General features: G+C 39.3%; 1 protein-coding gene across 4 annotated transcripts in view; it reads right to left on the bottom strand.

Moving 5' to 3' along the window:
• The window catches only part of acss2 (acyl-CoA synthetase short chain family member 2), a 43258-nt gene extending 17003 nt beyond the window's left edge, over positions 1-26255 (bottom strand). The window contains exons 1-17 of one of the 4 annotated variants that reach the window (XM_057824694.1): positions 26239-26255; positions 25299-25446; positions 19012-19207; positions 14333-14424; positions 14147-14250; positions 14006-14078; positions 12372-12447; positions 11024-11129; positions 9608-9655; positions 6717-6854; positions 4879-5049; positions 3323-3456; positions 3106-3238; positions 2980-3036; positions 1996-2076; positions 1805-1913; positions 1659-1727 (exon numbers count right to left, since the gene is read on the bottom strand). In XM_057824694.1, coding sequence (XP_057680677.1) covers positions 1659-1727; positions 1805-1913; positions 1996-2076; positions 2980-3036; positions 3106-3238; positions 3323-3456; positions 4879-5049; positions 6717-6854; positions 9608-9655; positions 11024-11129; positions 12372-12447; positions 14006-14078; positions 14147-14250; positions 14333-14424; positions 19012-19207; positions 25299-25425 — 1714 coding nt within the window. In that variant the 5' untranslated portion in view covers positions 25426-25446; positions 26239-26255. Of the gene's footprint in view, positions 1-1658; positions 1728-1804; positions 1914-1995; positions 2077-2979; positions 3037-3105; positions 3239-3322; positions 3457-4878; positions 5050-6716; positions 6855-9607; positions 9656-11023; positions 11130-12371; positions 12448-14005; positions 14079-14146; positions 14251-14332; positions 14425-19011; positions 19208-25298; positions 25880-26238 lie in introns of those variants that run through there. The other 3 variants (XM_057824685.1, XM_057824703.1, XM_057824709.1) reach the window with 3 other exon arrangements.
• Between the last annotated feature and the right edge of the window lie 746 nt (positions 26256-27001).

The following is a 27001-nucleotide window of genomic DNA, read 5'->3' as shown; positions in this document are numbered from 1 at the left end:
TATTTATATTATTTAAAAATGGTTGTCTCGCCCACCCGGGCGGTATGGTCTCTCCTTTCAATCCCGGGTCCTCTACCAGAGGCCTGGGAGCTTGAGGGTTCTGCGCAGGATCTTAGCTGTCCCTAGGATTGCGCTCTTCTGAACGTGGAGGTGTCGGACGTTGTTCCTGGTATCTGTTGAAGGCATGCACCCAGCTTGGGGGTTACTGCCCCTAGTGTCCCGATCACTACGGGCACCACTGTTGTCTTCACTCCCCACATTTTCTCCAACTCTACAAACAACTCTTGATATTTCTCCAGCTTTTCGTGTTCTTTTTTCCTGATGTTGCCATCGCTCGCGATGGCTACATCTATCACTACTGCTGTTTTCTGATGTTTATCCACCACCACTATGTCAGGCTGGTTGGCCATCACCAGTTTGTCTGTCTGGATCTGGAAGTCCCACAGGATCTAGGCTTGGTTGCTCTCGACCACCTTTGGAGGTGTCGCCCACCTTGACTCTGGGGTCTCCAGTCCGTACTCGGCACAGATGTTCCTGTACACTATGCCTGCTACCTGGTTATGTCTTTCCATGTATGCCTTGCCTGCCATTATCTTACACCGTGCTGTGATGTGCTGGACTGTCTCAGGGGCCTCTTTGCATAGCCTGCACCTGGGGTCCTGTCTGGTGTCATAGACCGCGGCCTCTATTGATCTTGTGTTTAGGGCCTGTTGTGCTGCCATGATCAGTGCCTCCGTGCTGTCTTTCAGTCCGGCCTTTTCCAGCCACTGGTATGTTTTTCCCATGTCAGCTACCCCCCCAATTTGTCGGTGGTACATACCATGCAGGGGCTTGTCCTTCCATGATATCTCCTCTCCTTACTGGGCTTCTGTTGCCTGAGGCATTCACCGAGCAGGTCATCACTGGGGGCCATTTTCATGACGTACTCTTGGAGGGATGTAGTTTCCTCCTGGATAGTGGCTCTGATGCTCACTAGTCCTCGGCCTCCCTCTTTCCGCTTTGTGTAGAGCCTCAGGATGCTGGACTTAGGGTGAACCCCTCCGTGCATTGTAAGGAGCTTCCTTGTCTTGATGCCGGTAGCCTGCATCTCTTCCAGTGGCCAGGATACGATGCCAGCAGAGTATCTGATTACTGGTAGGGCATAGCTGTTAATGGCCTGGATCTTATTCTTGCCATTCAGCTGACTCTTGAGGACCTGCCTCACCCTCTGTAAGTATTTGGTTGTGGCAGACCTCCTAGTTGCTTCTTCATGGTTCCTATTTGCCTGTGGGATCCCCAGGTATTTGTAGCTGTCCTGCACATCAGTTATGTTGCCTTCAAGTAGTTCAGCCCCTTTGGTTGAGATCACTTTATATAAACATATATATATAGTGGGGAGAACAAGTATTTGATACACTGCCAATGGGTTTTCCCATTGCCACCCATATATATATATATACGGTCCAAAAATGGCACAGTAGCAGTGTATTCCAGGTTCACTGTGTCATATTTAGTAGTTTTGTGTCTCTAACTAACCTTAAATTAAATAAGCATGTGTCACAGTCTTAAAAATAACTCACAACCTGCTGGCAACATTTGTAAGTCTGCACTGCCTTCTGCTGGCTAAATCAACAAAACAACAAAAATTGTGGCCCAAGACATACACATGTTGCCCATACCTGAGACGTTTAGCATATCATCTATCCTCCCAGTAATCCAATAGTATCCATCTTCGTCTCTACGGCAGCCTGCACACGGGTGGTAAAACACATTCACGCCAGCAGAACACCATTGTAGAGCTTCTGCACATGATGCTTTAGCTCACCATCTCCAGTCACGTAGTATCCCGGAAACTTCTTGAAGTAGGTGCTTTCAAACCTGCCATGGTTACCGTACACAGTCCTCATCACACCAGGCCATGGCTGCTTGAACACCTGTTTGGAGAAACCAGCCAGACATGTCGCCATTCCTACTGCCATTGAGCCAAGCAAAGGTGCAAATTTCATCGCTTCCTACCAGGTAACCTTCACTTGTGCCCTCCAACTCCTCACCCGACTCGTTCAAGATGGCTGGCACTACACCAAAGAACGGAAATGTCTGAAATGACAAAGTTTTTTAGTGAACAGCACCTGAAAGGGGTTTCATCAAACGCTTTGGATAAATTCTAGGGCGTGAACTTGTGTTAGGTGTTTGTTATTTTGAATTCATTTTTGGCTTAAGGCAAAATTCTTTGCTACACAGTATTTAAATAAAAAATACTTTTTACAATTAAAAGACATGTTTTATGTATTCAAGGAGAGAATTGTGATGAAATCAAATTATGGATAGACTTATTTTGAAATAATGGATGTGCAAATCTTGCCCTGACATGGCTATTGGCTACTAGAGTGGCGCCAAGCAAGCTTGCGGGAAGCTTTGTCAGATTTCTGTAATAAATCTGGGAATTTTACAGATAAATTGGAATAAATTTGATGCTTGGTGCTGATAGAAAAGAATCATTTTAAAACTGTGTATATCCACTGTTTGTTACGACAAGAGGATGCAATTCTAGGACAATTAGCCGTTTTCAACAACGCTCAGAGATTTTTTTTTCCCAGGAAGGCTTCATGTGATATTTAATCCAATCATAGAAGAACAGGGTGTTTAGAAAAAAAATATTAAAAACTTGCCATGACTACCGCCGATAGCCATTTACCCTGAATATATGAGATGCTATTGTGGGGATTTTTAAGAGGATTTCGCCCTTTTCATGCTTAGAAGGCAAGGTAAAGAGGATTTTTTTTTTTTTTTTTGTGTTAATGGATTGACCTCTTCTTTAAAGTCACATTTTTCCCCCCCAGTTTCAGACTGCCTCAGAGAAAACAAGTGATACTGGTATTGATTAATTACTCGCCCAGCAGTCCTGGTTATTAAGAGCCTAGTAATACAGCTCAATAATGCAGTGTACTACAGCATAATATCCAATAGTGTGAAGGAACCATTACATTATGTTTGACTTACAGCAGATCCTGGCTTCATAGGTGTAGCTGCTGGCAAAGGTGTCATCACATGTCCTCCCTGGAAGACACAAAGCATTGTGATTGAAACATGCCCAGCAGGGAGCACAGCAGCACACAGTGAATTCACCGTCTCAGTCTGCCAGAATGTGTCGACGATGGGACATCTGCTGTCACCTACGACCGTGAAGTACCACTGCCAGGCCTCAGGGTTGATAGGCTCGCCGACCGTTCCCAAAACCTTTAAAGAGTCTCGCTTGTACCTGTTCACACACACAAACAAGAATCAAACTTAAGTTGTAAATTGATGACTTGAGATTTGACAAAAGAGAAGTGCAGTTGCTCACTTGTGCACCGGCTCGCTGCCGTACTTCATAAGCAACCTGATGGCAGTTGGCGCAGTATAAAACTTGCTCACGTGGTACTTGTCAACAATCTGCCACATTCTGCTCACATCTGGGTATGTAGGAAGACCCTCAAACTGAAAAGCGCACACACATGTAAATATTCACAATCAAATACAGGTGTTAAGACTTACTTTCAGTTCCAGGTTAATTCTGCTTATTTGCCACTTCACAGTACCAGCTCAAATCTCAGTGAGGGGTATAGTTCGAGAGATAGTAGGGACTAGGGATGTATTCAAAACAGCTACAAGGTTCATTGTTTTGTTTCATTTCTGTGATAAAATTTTGGTTTGCTTCAGTTAGAATTTTCAGAGAATAGACAACAATGACCCTTCAAAAGTTGTTTGACAGTTACAACAAATTGGAATTTCCCAGCTTTGCGTGCGATAATGGTCCATTATAACTTCCCAATAATTTATATTACTCCTGCGTTGTTTGAAACAAGATATTTTATTTACTTCTATAACAATAGAAAACAAAGACATTTGTATTAGGGATGCACTGATCCATTTTTTTTTCACTTCCAATCCGATCCCAATATCTGAATCAGCATATCTACCGATACAGAGTCTGTTTCCTTCAATTTTATTCAGGTCTCGCGGTTTGAAAAATGGCACACGCCATTGGTCACCTTGCATCTCAACAACTATATACAGATTCTAATTTAAAATATTGGTAACACTTTATAATAATTATCCGTTTTACTAGTTAATAGATCTTTAGTAAACTGTTGACAAATGATTTATTGTTGATTTGTTAAGTATTTGTTAACAGTTTGTTAAGCATTTACAGGGTGTTCCAATATGGTTGACCCCATTCTAAATGCCCATGCTAGTTGATGGATCTCAATAAAACTATGTACACTTTATGTTGAAGGTCATGTTTTATTGGTTAAATATACAAAGAAAAGTACAAATATTTGTTGGTTCTATGGCAGATTTTCATAAATGTGCAACATGTGCGCTGCCTGCGAAATGCCTTATTAAAATGCCTTTTCTTTTGAAGTGAACGGCTATCTTAACCATAAGATAGAAATGCCAAACGTGACACACAAAAACTTGAAACGTTTCTACACAAACTGTGTTTCAGGTTAAGAACAACCTGTAAATGCTTAACAAACTGTTAACAAATACTTCACAAATCAACAATAAATCATTTGTCAACAGTTTACTAATGATCTATTAACTAGTAAAACGGATAGTTATTATAAAGTGTTACCAAAATATTTATTCAGACAGCCTAATTCTACTTCATAATTTCGTTATCACTAACTTTATCATTTTAATGCTCTCATCGTTTTTATTTGAATGCTTGCATTTTAACTTTATTTTTATTTGTTTTAAGCTTTATAAGGTGAACCTGAGTGTCTTGAAAGTCACCTAGAAATAAAATATATCAGTAAGAGTAGATAAATAGCACTGCACTGCCACCTGTTGTCTGATGATAGCTGCCAAAAAAACACAAGTGCAACATGATATCACCCCCAACACTGTGCTCACCAAGACACTGGTGGCTCCGTTAGCCAGTGGCCCGTAAGTGATGTACGAGTGACCGGTGATCCAGCCGATGTCAGCCGTGCACCAGTAGATGTCATCCGGCCGGTGGTCAAACACCAGCTTGAAGGTGGCAGCAGTGTAGATCATGTACCCACTGATAGTATGAAGGACGCCCTACAGGGGACCATTACATTAATGACAATAATCCACTTTCAGAGGGCTTCATTTTAAGGCTGCAGTTATCGATTATTTACATAATCGATTAATCTATCGATTAGTTCGAATAATCGAGCAATCGGATTAAAAACATTTAATGTTTTGCAGAATCAATTTTAGGAGATGTAAAATGAAAGAAACAAGTGTTTATGCCTGAAATTTGAAACTTTTACCTTGGCTTGCTAACATTGCACTTTTAAAGAGCATTGAATGGGTATACGTAATAAAATATCTAAGTGTTTCTACAAACTGCAGAATTGCACTTTCATTTTACAAACAATGAATGCATTCAAAACAAAATTAAAATACCTGAGATTAGCCTCAAACAGTATAAAAATAAATAAATAAATGTGGATCTAAGTCAGGGGTCGCGTTAACCGAATATTTTCCGTCGTTGACCGATTTTTTAAAACGGTGACTGAAAAAACTGAAGTCCATCCGTCATTTTGACAGGTTGCAATTCACACCCCAGACCACAGGGTGGCGAGTGAGCATATTAATTAGCTATTGTCTCTCTTGATGCATGACGTCGTTGGCCTTACTCTGAAAAATGTCAAGGCAACTGAGTGTCCGAAGTTTCTTCAAAAAGCCCCAAAACGACGATGGTGTTGATAAAAGAAAAAAAAACAGGGACTGCACAAGCGGGCACGCAGTTCAAGTCCATGCGCACTAGGAGGAAGGTGTGAAAACTACGTTCAGGCCACAACAGGTGAACTGTTAATTTCATTGTTCCATATGCTACATATGGTAGGCTACCTACCTACTGGGGCCACAGTCAGCTGTTTTTGTCACTGCGGAGAAAAAGTTACATATTCATCTGCTTGATGTGTGATGGCACGGTGTGGATTCTCTGTTAAGCTTGTTCGGACAGAATATCAATTTAAAATGAATGAAAACTGTCACGTGACTGTGTCGTAGCCGCTAACGCGCTCGGCCAAATGGACACACAAGTACGGAAGGTGAATTATGCCAAACAAAGGGTCACCACAATGTCATTATCATCATTTTAAAAATTTAAGTGACGGGTAAAAATAGATTATGACCGGATTTTTATGACCCTGTCAATCAAAATGACAGACAACGAAAAAGTCTAGCGCAACCTCTGATCTAAGTACAACTAAAGAACAATTGGCTAACTTGCATAGCAAAAAAACAAAAACTACTAAATGTACCTCCAAACTTTACGATAGAAATATAAGCTCAAACAAAAACTTACAACCTTATGTTGGGAGGGAGAAGCGGAATTTAGCCATGTTAGATGAGCTACGTTATATTCAACTAGAGAGCAGTGTATCCACCCAAATCAATAACATTAAATGCAACACTATCAAAACAAACCAATACAACGCCACTCTAATTAAACAAATCATTGAAGCGGCAAAATTTGATTCAAAGCTTTTTTTTTAATCGAATTACTCGATTTAATCAATTAATGGTTGCAGCACTAATTTATTTTTTATTCTAACTATATATAAATGAGCCACGGGCATGATAAGGAATAGCAAATAAAAAAAATTGAATGTATAGGATTTATCACTTGGCGCTTTAGAAGCTCACATTCACAAACTCAACCCACTGGGAGAAATTTGGGGGAGTGTCATATCTAAGGACTTGGTTCAATTCACCTTTGGCTTGCCGGTGGAGCCGCTGGTATAGAGAATAAAGAGTGGATCTTCAGATGCACACCACTCTGGTTCACATTCATCTGACACTTCACACATTAGTGTATGCCAACACTTGTCCACTTTTGGGTTCCACGGCACCTTAAGAGGGGTGTAAGAAATCCAATGTTACAAATTCTCCACAACAAAACCCATCTGATAATGTCTTTGATCATTAAACTCTCAGGAAAAAAAAAAACGTGTAAAGTGAACGTTATCATGCTTACTGGTGTGAGAAAAATGATCAACCAACATAAATTTTTAAATATACAATAATATAGCTAATGCACCAATACTGTAACAAATTACAGTCTTAAATGTCACAATACAGTATCAATATCTAAATTAAAATTGTGTTCTGCTGGAAGCGTAGCTAAAGTTGTGCAAAAAAACCTCAACTACAGACGGTAGATGAGTATATTACAGTAAGTCAGTGAGAAAAATAATGGATAAATTGTATATTACACGGAAAACACAGACAAGGCTGAAAAAGCCGTTTCTGCTCTTGCACCCCTCTTTAAAATAAACTGCTATATTTTAAGCCAAAACAACTGTTTTGTTTGATAGAACAATATGCTGCCATAGCAGATTCATGGCGCATTAACCCCCTATTTTTAATTTGTCCGTTTTACCCTGGAAACCCCCATTTACAGACGTCGCGCAACCACATTTGTTTCAACTTAGCCAGAAGGTAAGTAACCGTATGTATTGTTCGAAATGTCTTATTTTTAGCTTAGAATCATTAATTGATGTCTAATATTTAGTTTAAAAAAAAACTGACTTGAAAAAATTATTCACTCACATATTTTAAACTTTTAAACATATTACGTCACAATGAAAAAAATGGTGTCTGTAAAAAAAGTCACGATATCTACCTCATAACTATCACTTAATTGTATTTTTTCCGTTACTGTCGCATTTTCCCCAATATTTTAGATGATAAATAATCGATCCAAACAAACATTGGAAAAAAAAAACATTTAAAAGGGTAAATATCTGAAAATGAAAATCTCGACCACTCCTTGATGTCTGCGATTTCTGCATCGCGACCCTAGTCATATTACCATGTTTCACCCATAAAATCCCCCCAAAATCCGGCTATGGCCATTCACAGCTATGCCTTGACACTCGGTGATACGTGCTACATGGAGTTTTTGGATCGAAAAGAGGTAAGTACACGATAATATCTCATTAAAATCACGGCGTCTTTAATTCTGCTCTCGCATGCTCTCACCTCCATTTAGGGCAGGGGTGGGCAAACTATTCCGGAATGGGCCGCTGTGGGTGCGGGTTTTTGCTGCAACCCATCAAGAGGACACCTTTTCACCAATCTGGTGTGTTGTAAGTGCAATCAGTTGATTGCAGTCAGGTGCTTCTTGTTTCCATTGAAACCTCATTGGTTAAAAGCTCTGTGCTGGATCAGTTGGAACAAAGACCAGGACCCACTGCGGCCCTCGAGGACCGGTTTGCCCGCCCCTGATTTAGGGTTTTGCTGTTCAGAATTTTTCTTCCCCCAGAAAATTGATATTTTAAGCTTTCCAATGATGTATCACACATGCATATAGGACAATTTTGAGTTTGGCCAAATTGGGGGTCTCAGAGCGGAATTTCAAGTCACCTGAGTGTTTTCCGCCATATGTACGTATTATAACAGTTATGCTCCAACAAAAGAGGTTTGATGTCATTAAGCACGCCTAGAATTCTTACATAAGGCGAACTGGATTATAAACTGCACTCCCAAACTGGGGGATAATTTTGGCTACTCTAACCACCTTTGCAGGTTAGTGGCCATTGTGTGCCACTAAAAATGTTAGTCTCAATGACTGTAAATATAAAAAGGTAGTTAGGCAGCCAAATAATGACAGCAGACTGTGGAAGTATGCAATGTGATTATCAGCACTCAGAATCGAAATGTTAGGCAGACAAAAGAAACATTATTTGTTAAGAAACCAAAATAAAATTTGAAAAAATAAATAAATAAAAAGACTCAAAAACATCATTATCTTCATGCTGACAAGAACAAAGTAGGACATGTGAGTGTGTTTTGACTGATGACAAAAAGAGAAAAAGTGTTAGATTATTTCAAAAGTGAGCAAATATCTGAGAATATGAACATTTTTGTCTTAGGCAAGGCTAGTTGACTCCTATTTATTTTCAAGTAGTTTAAAAACTTTTGGGGGCAGGGGTTACTTAGAAATGTCCTTCTTAAAGAAACATTATGTCAAGATTTTATTTTGGACTGATTTAAAGTTATCAATTTTGGGGAGAATTGAGGGTTTTGGGGTTTTATTTCCAAGGAAAACATTGATTTGTACCCAACACTTGGTCGAATAATTTCTCTTCCTTCGTTAGCTGACCAAGCAGACATTCTCATGTTATCAGATGTTTGCACGTATCTATCACACAATTAACGTACTGCTATTGGGGGTAAAAACAACACGAAGCATTGTAATATAAAACTTTTTTGCTTCCGGTTGTGTACAATGTTTGTAGAGTATGTCAAAAATGGTTGGAATGTGTTCAAATTCCTTGTCCATCAATGTAACAGGTGCCTTTTTTTGTCTCTCTCTAATTTCACACCTGGATGGGTCATGTTGGGGACAACTAAAATATGAGCATATCATCAGGAGCCTTCCTACTTGCAATAATTTTACAGTTTTGGGGCATGTTAAAGATTATAAAAGATTTTTCTCCCTTGGTAAATATCTCAACATCACTGTTACATAGAGGACATGGACGAAAATCACAAGCATGATTGTTTTTACCCTTCAGCAGTATTTTTGGTGAGTCATCTCTGCTGGGGGGTGAGCAAAAACACAAAGTGGCAAGGGTTTGGGCAAAGGGAAGACATGTACCTGTGGAACAGGATGAGTTTTTCTTACTCTGCCTGTTTCTGTCTCCTGCTGGAAGGAGGAGACATAGCAAGCAGGGGATGATCATGAAGCGGATGAGTTATTTTCAAAATGAAAACGAAAACAATAACACAATGTCACCACATGAAACCTGTCGAACATCCAAAGGTTGTCAGGTTGTAAAAGTCTGAATCAGATTAAATATAAATTCGGTTATAGTTAGTGACCAATAGAGGTTTGAATCTTTGGGCACCTAACGATTCGATTACGATTCAAAGGCTATGATTCAATTATAAATGCTTTTAATGTTTCGTACATTAGTTCCAAAATTGTTCAAAAATCCTCTCAGGCTAAACCCAACTACGATTTCAGTATCAAGTTAACAGTTCAAAACAGGAATTAAAATAATCAAGGACCCATTCTGTATCAGCAGCTTTAAAATACATTTAATGTTGTGAATCAACCGTTAAAGTTGTTAAAATTGCTCCCGTTATTCCATTATGTCTCTTCTGTCTACTTTCGACATGTGAAAGTTTTAAAACTGTTTCATCATTTAAAGATAGATATAAGTCAAGATTTTGCCGATTTAGGAGTATTTTAGATAAAAGTTAATTAGGTTCACTACAAGAGAGCCTTCCAGAGAAGTCTACTGCTTTAAGATGGCGACTGTTTACTAATGCCGGGAAGTCTGTCATTTCGCATCTAGTTCTCTATACATGTTCGAACGCCGCCGTTGTCTGTCATTTCGCATCTAGTTCTATATAGTTCTATATATATATATGTGATATCTACCGTAGCATTACACGGCCGTATGTTTGTGGGAACTAGCAACTGGGCGTTGTTTGTAGCGGCTGTCGGCTGCAGTCAGGTTTTTTTTTTTTTTTTTTTAACTAGCGGCATGAGTTGAAGTTGATATTTACTCTCGGTCCATTCTTCATTGCGTCCCGAAGACCGCACTGACTGTGTTTTAGTTCCGCTTTATCTGGTATTATTAAATAATCGGAATTTGAATGTTTGTGAATCATTCTCGAATCTTCCACGGCCGAATCACAAATAATCTAACAATCGGAAATTTCACACGCCTCTAGTGACCAATACATTTGCTTATTCACAGAAGTAACTTTTTTTTTAATTTTTTTAAACATGACAATTGATTGCAAACAGGAGAACATTGGTAGCCTTGTTACCTTAGTTGGGTAAGCATTTAGAACAATGGATAATGACTCTCACTCATATTGGTAGCCTAACTTGCTTTTTGTAATTCATGTAATTGCCACTAAGAGAAATAAATCTCTAAAATGTGAAAATTGGATTCTCCATTATGATTATGATTAGGTAGTCGACTGCCCATGAGTGTTCGACTGCTCTTTGGACAGTTTTGGCGAAGAAATACAGTAAATGTTCGAAACAGGAGTTCACCTGGAGGTCAGGACACGGTCTTTTGGCGGGAGGAGAGCTGAGGGAGGTCTCTGGTGCTTCTTTCGACAAATGTTTCAAAACGATGCACGTTTCAAGTGAGAATCCTCTGAAAGCAAAAAAAGTTGGAGACTACATCATTTCCACTCAGTTTATTATTCCTTATGGTTGTTAAATGAATGTGAAAAGGCAGGTATTCAATGAATGGAAGCTGTTTCTGGCCAATAAAAATATGCACGTCCATGTTCTTGTTTTATCAGAAAATCAACAACAACAACAAAATCTGTCTTTAATATAAAAAGGCAAAACAGTTGCACACACTTGCCACGTTTACATGGAGCCAAATATTCCAATTACAATCGGAATATTTGTTCAAACCGAATAAATGTGTTCCATATAAACACCTCATTCGGAATGAACAGGCCCAAACCGAATGGAATATTCCTTTTCCCAAACCGATTAGAAGTAAAATTATATCATGTAAACAGGGAAGCGGAATGGTGTCTGGTTGCGTTCTTTCTGCGCATGCTCCGTACTGACGTGGTGACGTCACTCGGTGACGTAAGTAACGTCACTTGCAACATGGCTTCCAAGCACACGCACAGCGCACCCACACAACTTTTTAGATGAACGGCGTATCATTCTGAAGTTTTGTTTCCACTCGAAAAGTTAAAACAGCAGCTGATCTGACGATCGATCTCCATGTTTTGCAACGTTACGCTTTGTTTTGATTAATCTGCGCATGTCAGACGGCAGTTGTCAAACGTCCTTTCGGAATAAAGGCAGTCACATGTAAACGCTGGATCGGAATAGATGAAGTGACATGTAAACAGCTGATGTGAAATTTCCATTCGGAATGATTTGAATCGGTATGAATTAAAGTCAGCATGTAAACATGGCTACTGTCATTAATTTAGCATGCGCGTGTTTGTGTGGGACTCATTTTCAGACCTAAGAATTTCATGCCCACTTCACAAACCCACATCATGGCCTATGTGTTTTAAAAATAATGTAATTATAACATTACATGTCAAGTACAAGTACAGTGTTCTCCGGAGCCTTTTAATTCAGTGTATTTTTCTAATAAAAAATCCAATTCAGTGCACGTTGTTTCAAAATGTAAATATATTTCAAATTACATGCAAATCTCAACCATTATTTTTTACAACATACACTGTCATACTATTAAATATATTTTTTAAATGTATATTAACACTGGCCCTCCTGGCCCAAATGCCAGGCCGAACCACCGAGATTTGTCCCGGTCCTCCCGATTAGCCATTCCAGCAGGCATGTTGGGGTGGGGTGGGGGGGTTCGTGCGTGCGTGTGTGGTGGGTGGGTATGTCGTACTTGTCTCTGCATTTCTGTACAGCTTCATCTGCTAACAGTTTCAGGTTGATGAGTTTATCCCCTCGGTAGAAGCCATCTAAAGGAGGACATCAATTACAAAAATAAGTAACACTGAAAATGATTCACACCCAATACAATAAATATTGGTGAGTTACTGTATAGGCCCATACGGTTATGGCAATAAAAACTGGGAGATTGACACTTCTTTTATCTCCTAACATTACGAGAATGGATATGAAAATCAATTAACAGGATATGCTCTGCAGACTTTCCGCTTTGAGAGCATTTATATCCAAATTGGGTGAACACTGAAGGAAATGCAAACCATTTAAAAGTGCCTTCTAGTCCAGATACCAAAAATAAAAATACATCTAGTTTCTTGCAAATCCTACCCCTCAGTTTAATTCACAGCGGTTACAGATATGTACACTGTGCGTACTATAAAATATGGAAGAGAAACAGTTATGTTCAAGTGCTGCTTTGTTGTATTCCCCTTCAAAGCCCTCAAAGCCCTTTACACTACATCCCCATCCTCCTACTGGTGACGCAGCACCAGGAGCAACGTAGGGTTCAGTATCTTGCTCAAGGATACTTAGACAAGTTCATCAGGGTGGAGAATCGAACCCACAACGTCTGGGTTGGGGAACAATACCACTAAGCCACGCCACCCCTATATGAGGCACAGAATGTCTTAAATTTCTGATGGGTACATTAAAATTCCAAGACTATTCCGGTTTTCTCAAGAGATATGTTCACCCCAATGTCAGACTGCTTGCACAATAGGCGGCTTCAAAATACTTTTTGCCAACTGGACGAGGTTGCTCTCATTTTGCACAAACACAGAGTTCTTTATAAGACTGGTGCACAAAATTGTGGCAGAGGGAGTCAAATTTCAAAAGAGTTGTAAGGGAATAGCAAGAACTTTCTGAGATCACAGCTCATGTGGTAACATAAAAACTAAAGTAAAGATAGTATATATAGTAGATAAGGAGATACAGAAAACTGAATCCGAGAAATTGACATGAAACAATTAGAGTCAGCATCCTTTTTTGTACCAAGATTCTGAGAACAAATCACGATCCCAAATTCAAGATTGGAACGATGACTTTGAATTTAAGTACAATGTGAGAAAACTAATTGGTCTGAAAGTTTCAAGTCCAAGAAAAATACATTATAATCAGATTTATTTTGGACACCACTGTAAATGAGTCCTTCTTAATTGTAATACAAATGATATTGTACACAAATAATTTATTTCATTTTCATTAACATGAATGTTTATATGTGGCTCTTAAGGTTTCTTGTTCAAAATATATTCATGATTTAGTGAAACACATTTTCGATATGAAATTTTTGGTTTCAAACTAGCGGCTAAATATTGGAAATAGGACTTGGATTTTTTTTTTTTTTTTTTTTTAACGTTTGATTCTATTTATATCTGGAATTGATTTACCTCCTTGTGGGAAAAACTCTGAGGTGTGCTGTATTTTTTTAAATTATTAATATTTTTAACAAATAGAATAATAATTGTCAATAAAATCTTTCCCACAAACATACAGTATATACACACGCACATATATAAAAACACACAAAACCAATTATGAATCAGCCATTCACAAGGCATATGAACTCACCGGCAGTTATGAGAAGTGAACACTGAGAGTCCACAATCCTTTCACACAGAGACTCCGCAGAAAAACCTGCAAACTGTCAGAGGCCGTCTTAACATCCTTTCCCATTCACTCTCCTACCCGTGCTTCCCACTCCCAATGTACCACAATCGAGTGAACAGCCCCAATGCGAGCGCAGGCCAACATGGCTACCACCAGCTCCACAACCATGGGCATGTATATGGCAACACGGTCACCTTTCTTCACACCTGCCGCACACAGACATACATTTAAACTACGGAACTCACTCAGTAGAGACACACTCATTAATAGTAGGCGCTCTGATGGTACCCTGTGACTTCAAGACATTAGCAAAGCGACAAACACTGTTCAGCAGCTCTCTGTACGTCACAGTCAACTCATCGCCTGGCTCGTTGCCTTCCCTGAAAAGAAATGCACAAAAATAAATGATTAGCTCTTAATCTCATAGAGCAACAGTAACTCTAGAGTGATTTCAAATCACACAAAGTTGAAAAATTACTTCACAATCATTTGTTTTTTTGAGTGAAGTTGGAACGTCTGCCTCACATTACTTATATTTGAGATACTAATCTAATAAAATATATTAAATCGGTCACAGAATGTAATTCAATCAACAATTGAAAAATACTGCGTGCTTCAATTGTTACATCACAAACGATTACTCAACACGTTTTTTTGGAACCTTAGCACAGAGGGGGTTCTTTAATGAACTCTTCCAAACTTATCACATTTCCTGAACTAAAACGGCCTGGTTTACTAAAATCTAAATAGTGTGGGCTTTAACAGATTGTACATGCTTTAAATAAACTTGTTGCGTGTAATTTACTAAGATTGTGTGCTCGCTGTCAACAGATTGGCACCTGTTACAATGAACAGAATGCACAAAGTGGAAATGATCAGTCTTCAAAGTTCAGTCTTGCTCTTTAGGTAGCGTCGTTGTCTTTTTACCAAATTAAAAAAACAGCCACTGCAGGTGCAAAATTAAGTTTGAATTGATAGACAGAAAATAACAGTTAAATAAATTAATTAAGGATGTCCCCGATCCGATCACGTGGTTGGAAATCGAGCCGATCGGGCCATTTTTCAGAGGATCGGAATTCGGTGAAAAGGATCAACTAAAAGGTAAAAAAAAAAAATATCCAGAAATACAATGGTATCGAAAAAAAAAAAAAAAATAGATACCAGTACATTTCATATTCATATATATACTTATTGAGGAAAAAGTGGAAGAGGAAATACTGTAAAAATCCCCAATAGGAGAACATTGTGAAAGCTAATGCGGGAACTTAATGGGTACCTGCTAGAGTGGTAATGTCTGCTGTGGGAAAATATTTTACCATTGAACAGGGAAGGACTTACAATGTGTGCAAAGTGGGAATTTCGCATGTTGGTAAGGATAGAAATATGTTTAGGGCAATGTTTATATAGAATATATACAGACAAATAGGGCAAAAAGACTTTTTCTCAGTATCTGATCGGGACTCAGTATCGGCAGATTCTCCAAATTAGGTGACTCGGGTGCAAAAAATGTGATCGGCACATCCCTAAAACAAATGTATTACTGAGTTAAAAAAAAAAAAAAATTGATCAATCGCTCCAAAGTTTTTAGAAAATCAGTTCCTGCACGAAAGCCATCATTGGTTTACACCTTTATCATGTGCATCCCAGCAGAAATCTTGTTTAATAATAAGTTATAAATGTAGTTGCCCCCGTTATTCCATAATTTCCCTTCTATCAACTTTCGACATGTGAAAGTTTTAAAATTGTTTCATCATTTAAAAGATAGATTCAAGCCAAGATTTTTCAGATTTAGGAGTATTTTAGATAAAAAGTTAATAACTTCCGCTCGGGTGGTTTGGTACAACAGCCTTCCAGAGAAGTCTACTATTTTAAGATGGCGGCTGTTTACTAATGCTGGGGAGTGTCATTTCGCATCTAGTTTTCTATACATGTGCTAACGCCGACGAGTCTGTCATTTCGCATCTAGTTCTTTATACATCTGATATCTACCGTAGCATTATGTGGGTGTAGTTTGTAGTGGCTGTCGGCCACAGTCAGGTATTATTGTTTTTTTTTTATCTACCGGCATGAGCTGAGCCAGAGCCATGAGTTGAGCATGATGTTTACTCTGGGTCCGTTCCTCATTACGTCCTGAAGACCGCCCTGACTGTGTTTTAGTTCCGCTTTACTTGGCATATTTCAAAATTCTGAATTTGAATGTTTGTGAATCGTTCTCGAATCTTCCATGGCCGAATCGCGAATAATCTAAGAATCGGAAATTCGCACACCTCTACTATCAATGCTGATGTATCTGGATATAACTGATGCCACACAATGGTTGCGCTAGTAGGCTGTTACATTTTTTGTTTAAGCATTTTCCAAATTATCAGAGGCCTATGAAATTGGCGGTTCTCATTCTTAAATACTGGACTGTCTCAGGAAATTAGAATACACAATATTCTAATTTTTTGAGACAGTCCTGTGTATATATACAGGACTGTCTCAGGAAATTAGAATACACAATATTCTAATTTCCTGACTGTCTCAGGAAATTAGAATATTGTGTATTCTAATTTCCTGAGACAGTCTGTATATATACACAGGACTGTCTCAAAAAATTAGAATATTGTGTATTCTAATTTTCTGAGACAGTCCAGTACTTTGAGGAACCAGCTTTTACATGAAGGTCATTCATGCTACGTCATGTCTTTCCCTTTCACAAGGATGTACCGTACTGGTATGCGCCTATCCTTCTTAAAACGGGACAAATCGCTGAAGATAATCTTTAAGATGTGATTCGCTGACTTTGGATAAATTAGTCAAAATGTTAAATTGGGCCCACACGTCTGAATCGCATTTATAGGCCACGGGGACATATACTGGAACTAAAATGCAGCTCTTTAATATGAAAGGTTCCCCGTGTGTGCAACAGAAGCCATAAAAAAATAGAAAAAATTCAGTATTACTCCCTCCGCAGCCACTGAATACTTAATGATTGGTGACAGTGGTTTTCTCACCACTCTATGCATTTTAAATTGCCACAATCCCATTCAAATGTGAACAGTTGTCAATCATTTGTCAGAACATGTTTGCCAACTACAGTGTATAAGTTCTTTGTTTCCTGCTAATCAAATGTAATTTTGTCTTTCAGTGAATAATAAGGAAATGCAGCGCAGAGTGCGCTGTTGTCACTTATTACGGTATCTACTTTATCATCTGCACTGAGAAATGGAAAATTCTGAATTCAGATCTAACACTTAAATGCCCGTGTAAAGTCAAAGTAAACTAAACCCCAATAATGTGTTCACACATGAGCACGAACTGGGTAAACACCGCCACATTACAGGACTTCAGTACATGTCTGAAAGGGGCTTATGTTTCTGGGTTGGCCTGTAAATGACTCTAGGTCCTCCCAGAAGAGCTTGATGAAGAAGGTTGGGAATGCAAGTTTGGGCTCCCTTGCTAATGCTGTAGCCCCAGCAATCCATTATCGGCTATGTAGATGAAGAGGGATGGACATTCAATTACCTTCACATTTCACAAACACATTTAGTTTCATGACTGTTTGACCATATCTCTTTTACACTGGGCATCAATGTCTGCAAGCTGAACTATTCCAGTTACAGTACAAACAGTATTGTTGTGAAACACAATAAAAATATGCATTTTCATACTATTGCATGGGCCCTAACACAGCATAATCATTGTTGTGAAATGCTTATGGATTTCTTTCAAAATGAATAAATCATTTATAAACCCGTCTGGGGCTGGCCGACTGTACATGAATGCAGCCGCAGCGGTGATGTCACATAGTCACCTATTTCGAATTTGCTCATTTTCAGAGAGGTTTGATATGAAAAGTCAAAGCAATTGATTGACGAACCGCATATAACAGTGAGCCCCTACCACTGGGCCAGGGATCTGTGCCAGTCCGTAGCACATTTGTTACCGGGCCACAGAGAAATAATAAATAATTTGTTAACGACCGCAATCTGGCCTGTGCCTCTTGACACATCAATATGCCTGTCTACTCTGAGTGGAGTGGAGTAGAGATTTGTGTACGTCACCCCCTAGTGGTTGTCCGCCATTACTGGGTGTTTGCACATCTATAGCAGCCCAGTGTCAGTCAATGTAAACAGTAATGTTAACTGCTGTTGGCTATGTGCTGCGTACGGTACACCTCTGCAATGGCGGATGGGGTACTTCTGGTCACTTTGCTTGGATTTGTTATAAAATAATAAAACTGGATAGGAAGTAGTCCTTGAAATCCATTGGAGCTGGCATCTAGCATCTATTTTTTTTATATCTATGTGTGCTTGTTCTCCATTATGACATAGGCGCATTAGATTTGTTCCCAGAAATAATAAGCACACACGTTAGCAAAGATGACTGAAAAACAGATGTCTTTGGACAGCTTTTTTACGGGAAAAAGGCCACCTGCTAATCCAGAAGAAGAGCCTACATATCAAATTCATCAACATAATATGTGGCTAAAAGCTGGCAAACGAATCAACAAAAGCGAATGCACTGAGAGCGTCATACCTCGTGGAGACCCGTATTGCTAAAGTCAAGAAACCTTTCACGATTTCACAATTATACCTGCGACCAAGGATATTTGCAGTCAGGTTTTAGGATAGGCCGCTGTTAAAAAAGGTTGATTCAGCGTATTGTGAGTTACATTTCCCTTGCACTTAATGTTCGTTTTTAGCCCAGTCAAGTTATTTTATGTTAACGTAATTTTCTGCCACACATTGCCGGGCTGTGAAAATAAGGCCAACTTCACACCGGTCCGTGGTGCAAAAAAGGTTGTGGACCACTAGCACAAATGACACCCATCAACCAGATCACAGACTCATTTTGACCAATAATAAGCATTAAACATTCGGGAGGTGATAGAATGTCTCCTTAAATAAACAACTAATCATTACTTAATGGTCAATCATCCACAGAGCAGGTGTCAACTGCTGAATTGAGGGTTTCATACTGACCAGAAGAAGGCCACTTTGTCGCCCAGTTTTCTGTCGTGAACATTGCGGTCCAGCACATTATAGCACACATTCGTGGATGCACCCTCCATGCACTTGATGAAGATATCTCCTTTGGTCACGTCAAAATTGTAGTCCAGGAAACGGCCATTGTGTTTGGTCTTCCAGAAAAACTCCTTGGCCATGTCCCCCCAGAACTCTGCGAGCCAACCAGACACAATATTAAATGTGTATTGAATGAATGTTAGAACCGTATTGAAATAGCTCATTGTTTGATTACAAAAAAAAAAAAAACAGCACAAGTGTACCCCAGCAGCACACCACAGCCATGTACTGGCTAACTTGTAAATTACAGGTAGCACAGGCACCATTAAGCCAAAACATTGAAGAAATGAAATTCTAAAATTCTACATGAGCTTTTAAAATGCAGTTAAAATTTGGACATGTCATGTTATCAACTATAAAAGGGTTTTTCTGGACACCATGTATATTAGGGGTGTCCGTTACAGGGATTCCCGTACATACAACAGATTGTGGCGCACCGCCACACCAAAATAAAAGCCGCCACGCCTTGCAAATGAGATGCATTTTATTTATTTAATTTTTTAAGGCCGTTTCAAACTAGCAGCAGCCGAGTGTGAAGAGTTCAGCGGAAACCTATTCATTGTGTATTGTAATGTTCGTAACTATGCGGGGCCACCTTAAGAGACAATCGGACTGGGGAGCTGTGACGCAAAGGGAATGAGTAGGAAGAATGGGAGAACGAGCGAGATAGCGGTCGCATGTCGTGGCAGCCCGCTGTTATTTTGTAATTGTTTTTCTTTATTATTGTTACTACAATAAAGTGGGTAAGCCAATACAGACTTCTCTCCTTCTTCCCCATATCCGGGGCATTACAATAGTTTGGATCGGACTTTTCGGCGAAAGTGAGCAGTGGACGGCCGTCTTGGACGGAAAGCAAAGTTTGACTGAATTTGCGCTCAGAGGCGGGGCCCAAAATAAAGCCTTGCTCTATTTTCAGAGCGCCGGTCACAGTAAAAGATTTATAAGTTCAAGCAGAGTAAATTGATACATATTCACGGTACAAGAAAGTCGTTTCCATGTCCATCGATTGGTAAGAAAAAGCTGTTTGTATGAATGACGTGTGGGCACTCCCGTTAGGGGGGGACATTTCACGCGGAGTGGCTATTTTTCGGCACAACATCGGCTCGCCAACTTCGACAACGAGGGGCAGGTGTACTTTATCTGTGCTGTTTCGGCTGACGGATATACGCAATTACAGTTGATAAAACTTTGATAAATGTGCCCCCCCCCCCCCCCCAAGTTTCGCGAGCTCTGGGACACTCGAAAAATGACTCTCATACCGCTCCTTGCTATGTTAATGGTACCTCGATGTGCGTTTGCATGGAAATTTAGTTCACGAACAACGAAAAAAAACCTACTCACCGAATCTAGTAAAACTCTTTACACGGCAATTAGAATCGCCCCCACCCCTTGAAATGGGTCCGTTGACAGAAGGACTGTTATTGTAGTGGTAATGTAGTACTTATAAGGGCCAAATAAAAGGAAAAAGAAGGACTACGACGGTGGTCTGCAACCTGTGGCTCTAGGGCCGCGTGCGGCTCTTTAGTGCTGCTCCGGAGCTTTACTTTTTATTATTATTATTTTTTTTTTTTTTTAGGAAAATGGAAAGATGGGAGAGGGAAACATACTTTTTGTTTTAATAGGATTTCTAGGAGTACAAACATGACACAAACATTATTTCAATTCATTAAAATTGTAATGAAGTTAAACTTGAGGTGGCATCGTACAGCAGAGTAGTCACGTGGTGCGTCATTCTCTATAGGATCCATTGCAGGGAAAATAAACATTTAATCATGAAGGCTAATTATGTATTTCTAGCAAACTTCGGTAGCAGGCTAATATAGCTAGATTCGATAAATACAGCTAGTGTTGCTATCATTATAAGGCTTATACAAGGCTTTTAATTTTTTGCAGCTCCATACATACTATATCAGTTTTCCATTTTTTATTTTTTGGTCAAATATGGCTCTTTCAACATTTTTGGGTCGCCGACCCTTGAGTCACTACGAGATGTAAGTCATACTATTGCTACGAGAAAAAAAGTCGTATTATTACGTAGGGTAACGTAGCTGTAATCAGCTACAAATTTTACGTACATGTACCGTAGCTGAGAGCTACGACATTAGCCTAGATAATGAAATATTTCAAATATATCTTTGCTATGGTTCTTATTAGGGGGAAAAAATAATGAAAAAAAAATTCGCCGTGGCACGACATGGTGAGGCTGTCCGACTCCGAAGCAGCCCACCACCACAGCTTCAAAAAATTCAAGGGGAAACACTGTGTTACGTGGATCGCAACACTAGTGTGGGTAGCTTGCGGCATCAATGGTTTTTTTTTTCTTGTTCTTTGGTTGTTTTTTTTAATGCATATAGTTAATTACGTTGTGTGGGCAACATTACCCCATGTTGTTGTTTTTTTTCCTGGACCCCACCCCCCACTCTCCCACCTCCGCTGTTAAGGTAACTCGCGGGAAGTTCTCTCCGTGAAAAGTAGCTCTTGAAGGAAAAAGCAATGAGCACCTCTGCAGTATATATTGAACCGGCCACTTTATTAGGCACACCTTGCCAACTACACGTTACCTCACATTTCTAATGCGTGGTATCATTGTTGGTGCTAGACAGGCTTGTCTGGGTATTTCAGAAAGTACTGAACAACTGGGAAGCCAATGCCCAAAGCCTTTATACTGGCACATGGCTTAGCGTTAACGCCGGCCCGTCGGAGCACCTACAGTACTGTTCAGGCAGTGCAGTCCAGCAGAAGGTTTGAAATGGATATACACCACAGTACTTTCCTACAAAAATGGGAATACTATCCCAGTCAAGCCACTTGAGTGGTGGAAAGAGAATGCATGTGCTTACTCCATACTTGCCCCACTTGCCAAAGCATACCTTTTTATTCCATCTGCATACCTTTTTATTCCATCTGCATCAGTCTCTAGTGAGCGTGTTCTTTCCACGGCGGGCGACATCGTGTCTGCTCAAAGGTCACTGATTACACCAGAACATGTTGACATGTTAGTTTTTTTTTTTTAAGAGGAACCTATGTTCTAGACCACTGAGCAGTGTTGTTAATCTTACTGAAAAAAAGTAATTAATTATAGTTACAAATTACTTCTCCCAAAAAGTAATTGCGTTAGTAACTCAATTACCTGAATGTAAGAGTAATTAGTTACTTGGCAAAGTAATTGGTGATAATTACTTTTTTTTTTCCTCAAAAAAAAAAAAAAAAAAAAAAAAAAAAAACATTGGCCACACGATGTGGTTTTTTGTGAAGGTTTTTGGTAAAATTGGACCGAGCCCAATTCTTTACCCTATTTTACCCTTTACCCTGAATCAACTGTTAAAAGTTGTTAAAATTGCTCCCATTATTGCATTAGTTCCCTTCTCTCTACTTTCGACATATGAAAGTTTTAAAACCGTTTCATCATTTAAAGATAGATTCAAGTCAAGATTTTGCCGATTTAGAAGTATTTTAGATAAAAAGTTACTTAGGTTCGCTAGGAAGGTTCTCTACAACAGAGCCGTCCTAAAAAGTCTACTGCTTTAAGATGGCGGCTGTTTACAAACGCATCTAGTGCCGTATCTGTCATTTTGCATCTAATTATATCTATATACAGTATATTTGATATCTACCATGTCTACCATATCTACCATAACATATCTATATACAGTATATGTGATATCTACCATGTCTACCATATCTACCATAACATGCGGGCGTAGTTTGTAGGCTATCGGCTACAACATGTATTATTGGAGCTACCTAGCATCGCGTTTGCTCAGCGTCACAACTTTCTTGCCTCCTCCCCACTCCTGCTCTGCTCTGTCGTCTCGGTGAGTCCGTCTCCCTCAGACTTTTCGACCAATATAATAACGCATAGTAACGCATGCCTTTCCGTACTCAGTAACGGTAACGGCGTTGCCAAGATGAGAAAAGTAATTAATTAGATTACCCACTACTGAAAAAAATAACGCCGTTAGTAACGCCGTTATATTGTAACGCCTTTATTAACAACACTGCCACTGAGATAACCTAACCAAGGGTTTGGAGCTGCACCGTACTTGTTTGAGTTTCCTTGTGCGCAGCTCAGACAAAAATAAATGAGTTTTAATTACACAGTTGTTTTTTTTGTTTGTTTGTTTTTACATTTTTTTATTTTTTTATTTCGTATCTTGACGTATCGTATTGTGACCCTGGCATATCAAGGTTCATCGTATTGCGAGTTCAAGTGTATCGTCCCATCCTTAATTGACCCCTTAAGAAGGAAGAGTCTCTGGAGAAGGTTCAACCAATCAGAAGAAAGCAACTGCGGCCAAAGTTCAACATGTCAGTGCGGGGCTGGAGGGTGGGTTTGGCGATATGGGTGGAGGGAGGGAAGGCAGGACCTTGAAGTTGGAGGTGGGAGCTCAGTCTTTGTGAAATAGAAGAGGTACGGATGTTCGAAACTGTTTGTTTTAACCTCCGTTTTTGGAAAACGGGTCAAACATAAAAACTATTGCCTTCTAAACAGTTCTCTTTCATCAGCAATACCAAATATTTGGGTTAAATAGGGTGGAAAAACAAACATGTGGTATTTAAGATTGTGATGTTCCTTACAAGACCATAAATAAATTACCTTTTACCTGTTAGGAACTACTTCAAGATTTTCATTTTTGGGTGGGGGGGTAGATTTTAGAATTGGCTTCTTAAACATTGATGTCAATATTTTTTTTAATCGCTTTCTATGTGGTATCGAACAATACCACTTTGTTTCCCTATATCATGTCAAATCTAATCCTTTCTAAACTTTACCAAATCGTAATTGAGCAGTTGTGTAAGGCTGTAACTAACGAATATTTTTATTATCGATTAATCAGACGTTAAATTAAACGATTAATAGGATAAATGTCACTTTTTTCACCTTCACAATTTACCTTAAAGTTGTTTTAGGCATGTTGAAAGAAAATATGAAGACAAAAAAGGACTTTTATTACATCTTCCTGACTTAGCTGAAGTCTACAACTGTATCGATTATGAAATTCGTTGGCAACTAATTTAGTAATCAATTTAATCATTAATTGCTGAAACCTTATTCAGAAGCTAGTTTAGAAAGTAAAATCTCCCCCTAAAAAATGGCAGAAATGTGAATTACACATTTAAGGCGAACAAGGTCCTAAACGATTAATTGGTTATCAAAATAGTTGTCGATAAATTTGCTAATCGATTGGTTGTTGATTAATTGTTGCACCTCTACGGTTATGGACTTAAAAAAGATCATTATGGTATCAAATTACAACCCGTGTAACTAGATCAGTGGTTCTTAACCTGGGTTCGATCAAACCCCAGGGGTTCTGTCAGTAAGTCAAAGGGGTTCGGGCGAAGGTTAAGAAAGTTAGAGCCCTATTTTCATATGCTGATTAAATTTAGGCAAAGTAGCTTTTTAGACCAGATCATGGACTGTTTTGCTCCCAATTTACAGGCTTAATCCATTTCCTTTAACTGCTGGTCCTCGATTTGATGGGAGGAGGAACTGGTTTGCTCAGTGGGAGGTTGACTCGCACTTGGTAAGAGGGAATTCAACAGACCAATGAGCAGGTATCAAATTTTGACCTGTTTAAAAAACACGTTTTTAAAATGAGAAGAATTTGAACAGGAATTTGCTAAATTATTAGCTTTCTAGCTTAGCTATATCGGTTTTGAAATTTGAAAAAATATATATCTAATTCCAAAGAGTTTGGTGAATCCTCACGTGAAACTAATGGGTTTCGGTACCTTTAGCAAGGTAAAGAACCACTGATCCAGATACATATCGAATTGGCCTCATGCCAAAGATTCCCAACACAAGTAGTCCTATCCTAACTGCACTGCATACATAACACTGCTGTGTTTGCTTCTTTGGTATTTGCCCTTGGGCTAGACCAGATGGTGTCTGATAATGGGTTTGAAATATATTGAAATATTATGTTTGAAGAAACTCCTCCAGGGAATCTCAGACAAACCTTGGAAAATGGCACTTGGCTTAATTGATTACAATATTTCGCTAAATTTACCACGTTCATTTATTAGTTCTATTTTTATCGTGTGCAACCAAAACCTATTTTATCATGTGGGATAAATAGTAGCAGTAATTGCAGCATTATCCTCAAATGAGTCAAGACATGACTAATCAATTGAACACAATCGATCATTAGCGAGCCAGTAGTTGGCGAAACTAACACACTTACTGTCAGGGTCCTGGACGGACTGCATGTACATTTCTTTATACTTCTCAAAGGTGGGAACGTGTGCTCCGCTCCGAATCTCCTCAGCCCCGTGAAAGACGTCGTCCTTTGGCGCTTTGTCGGGAATCATGTTCGAATGATGCTTTGGATGCTAACAAAAATCACAATGAGTAACAGCAATAAGCTGTTAGCTCTGCTGCACTCGGCGCTTTCACAAATGTTATATTTCACCCAAAAAAAAAAAAAAAAAATCCTTAGTTGGCTGATTTGAGTCCCCGCGGTTTGGCGATGCTTGAAGAAAAGAGACAAGGTCTGGAAGGAAATTTTACGTGCAGGAAGCAAGCGCCGCTAAGCTAAGGAGCTAAGAAGAAAAAGAAGACCGAAACGTATTTACGCAAGCAAGCTGAAGTCCCGTCTTTTGATCACCAAGTTGGATAACTGTTAAAGTCACAGAGAAATTTCAAGTGGACGACTGGTTCCTTGAGGAGCAAGGGGAGGAAGAGTAGTAACCGAGTCCTTGAGTGTGCCTAGGTAGTTGTAAAGTCCACTTCCCCCTCGCCCCCTCTTTTGACAAGCACAATGAGCGGCACTGACCTCCGTTTACCCGCTACCAGCAGCCAATCAGAGGCGCGATGCGTTCGTGAAAACACCGAAATCAAAAAACTCTCATACGTCCAATAAAGTCAGATGTGCTCTGTGTCAGTGCAGTTCGATAAAAATAACACTGGAGCGTGAAATTTGAGATAGCTATAAAATTCCTCAACCCTTTGAAACAGTTTAGTGTTTCATAAACGCCATAGATGCAGTAAACTGAATCCATACTAAAACTCATATTTCTTATTACCATCCAACCGGAATCATGGCCACATTAAAATGCTTTGTTTGATTAGAAAAATAATAATTTGAACATACGGAAAAAAAGATTTCACATGTGAAAACTCACCCACGCTGCAAAAGATCCCGCCAAGTTTACTGCTTTAAGATGGCCGCTGGTAACTAACGCCATCTACCTTCCAACTAGTTCTTTGTATATGATATTTATAGTGCCTCCCAACAACCAGTCAGACACACACGGTCACGGAGAGTATCTGACCAATCTGAAAGCAGCGAATACATGTACTGTACATTTCCTTCTCTTGCTCAGCCGTGAACTAATTTTATGGCGCTCTGACACCAGCTCTCCTGAAAATGTACATATTTTCATTAATAAATCATTTGGATAAGCAACTTCATTTTTATATAAGATAAGAGACAGTCATCTTTTAGAAGTGACACCAATTTCATCACCAAATATGTTGAATAATAATAAATATCAAGGATAAAGTTGCAGAACAACACTATCTTGGCCTTTGCAAGGCAAAAACCCAGATAATTATATAATTATTTGTGGCATATGTGCAGTAAAGGTTTCAACATAACTCTCTCGTACAGTTTCTTTTTGTGAAAAGTGTGCTGAATTGTTAAACGGTGTGTGGTAACACCATCTGCAGCAAAAATCATGTTAGTTCTTTGATGGTGGTCTGTGGTATGTCTTTGACAGTGTTGCAAACTCCCCAGTAAGGAAAGTAACTACTGGCTGGCCTAAAAGTCGCTAGATTACGTCACCACGCTATCTGCATAGTTGTCAATTTGCATGCACTTTTAATGGATGCTGTGGGAGAGAGGAATGACGTCGTAAGACAAGCTAAAAGTGAGCAAAACACCCC

This window comes from Corythoichthys intestinalis, chromosome 2, assembly GCF_030265065.1.
Source record: "Corythoichthys intestinalis isolate RoL2023-P3 chromosome 2, ASM3026506v1, whole genome shotgun sequence".
Classification (NCBI taxonomy): Eukaryota; Metazoa; Chordata; class Actinopteri; order Syngnathiformes; family Syngnathidae; genus Corythoichthys; species Corythoichthys intestinalis.
Note: the sequence above shows the minus strand (reverse complement) of the source record. Positions and strands in the feature narration are given on the sequence as shown.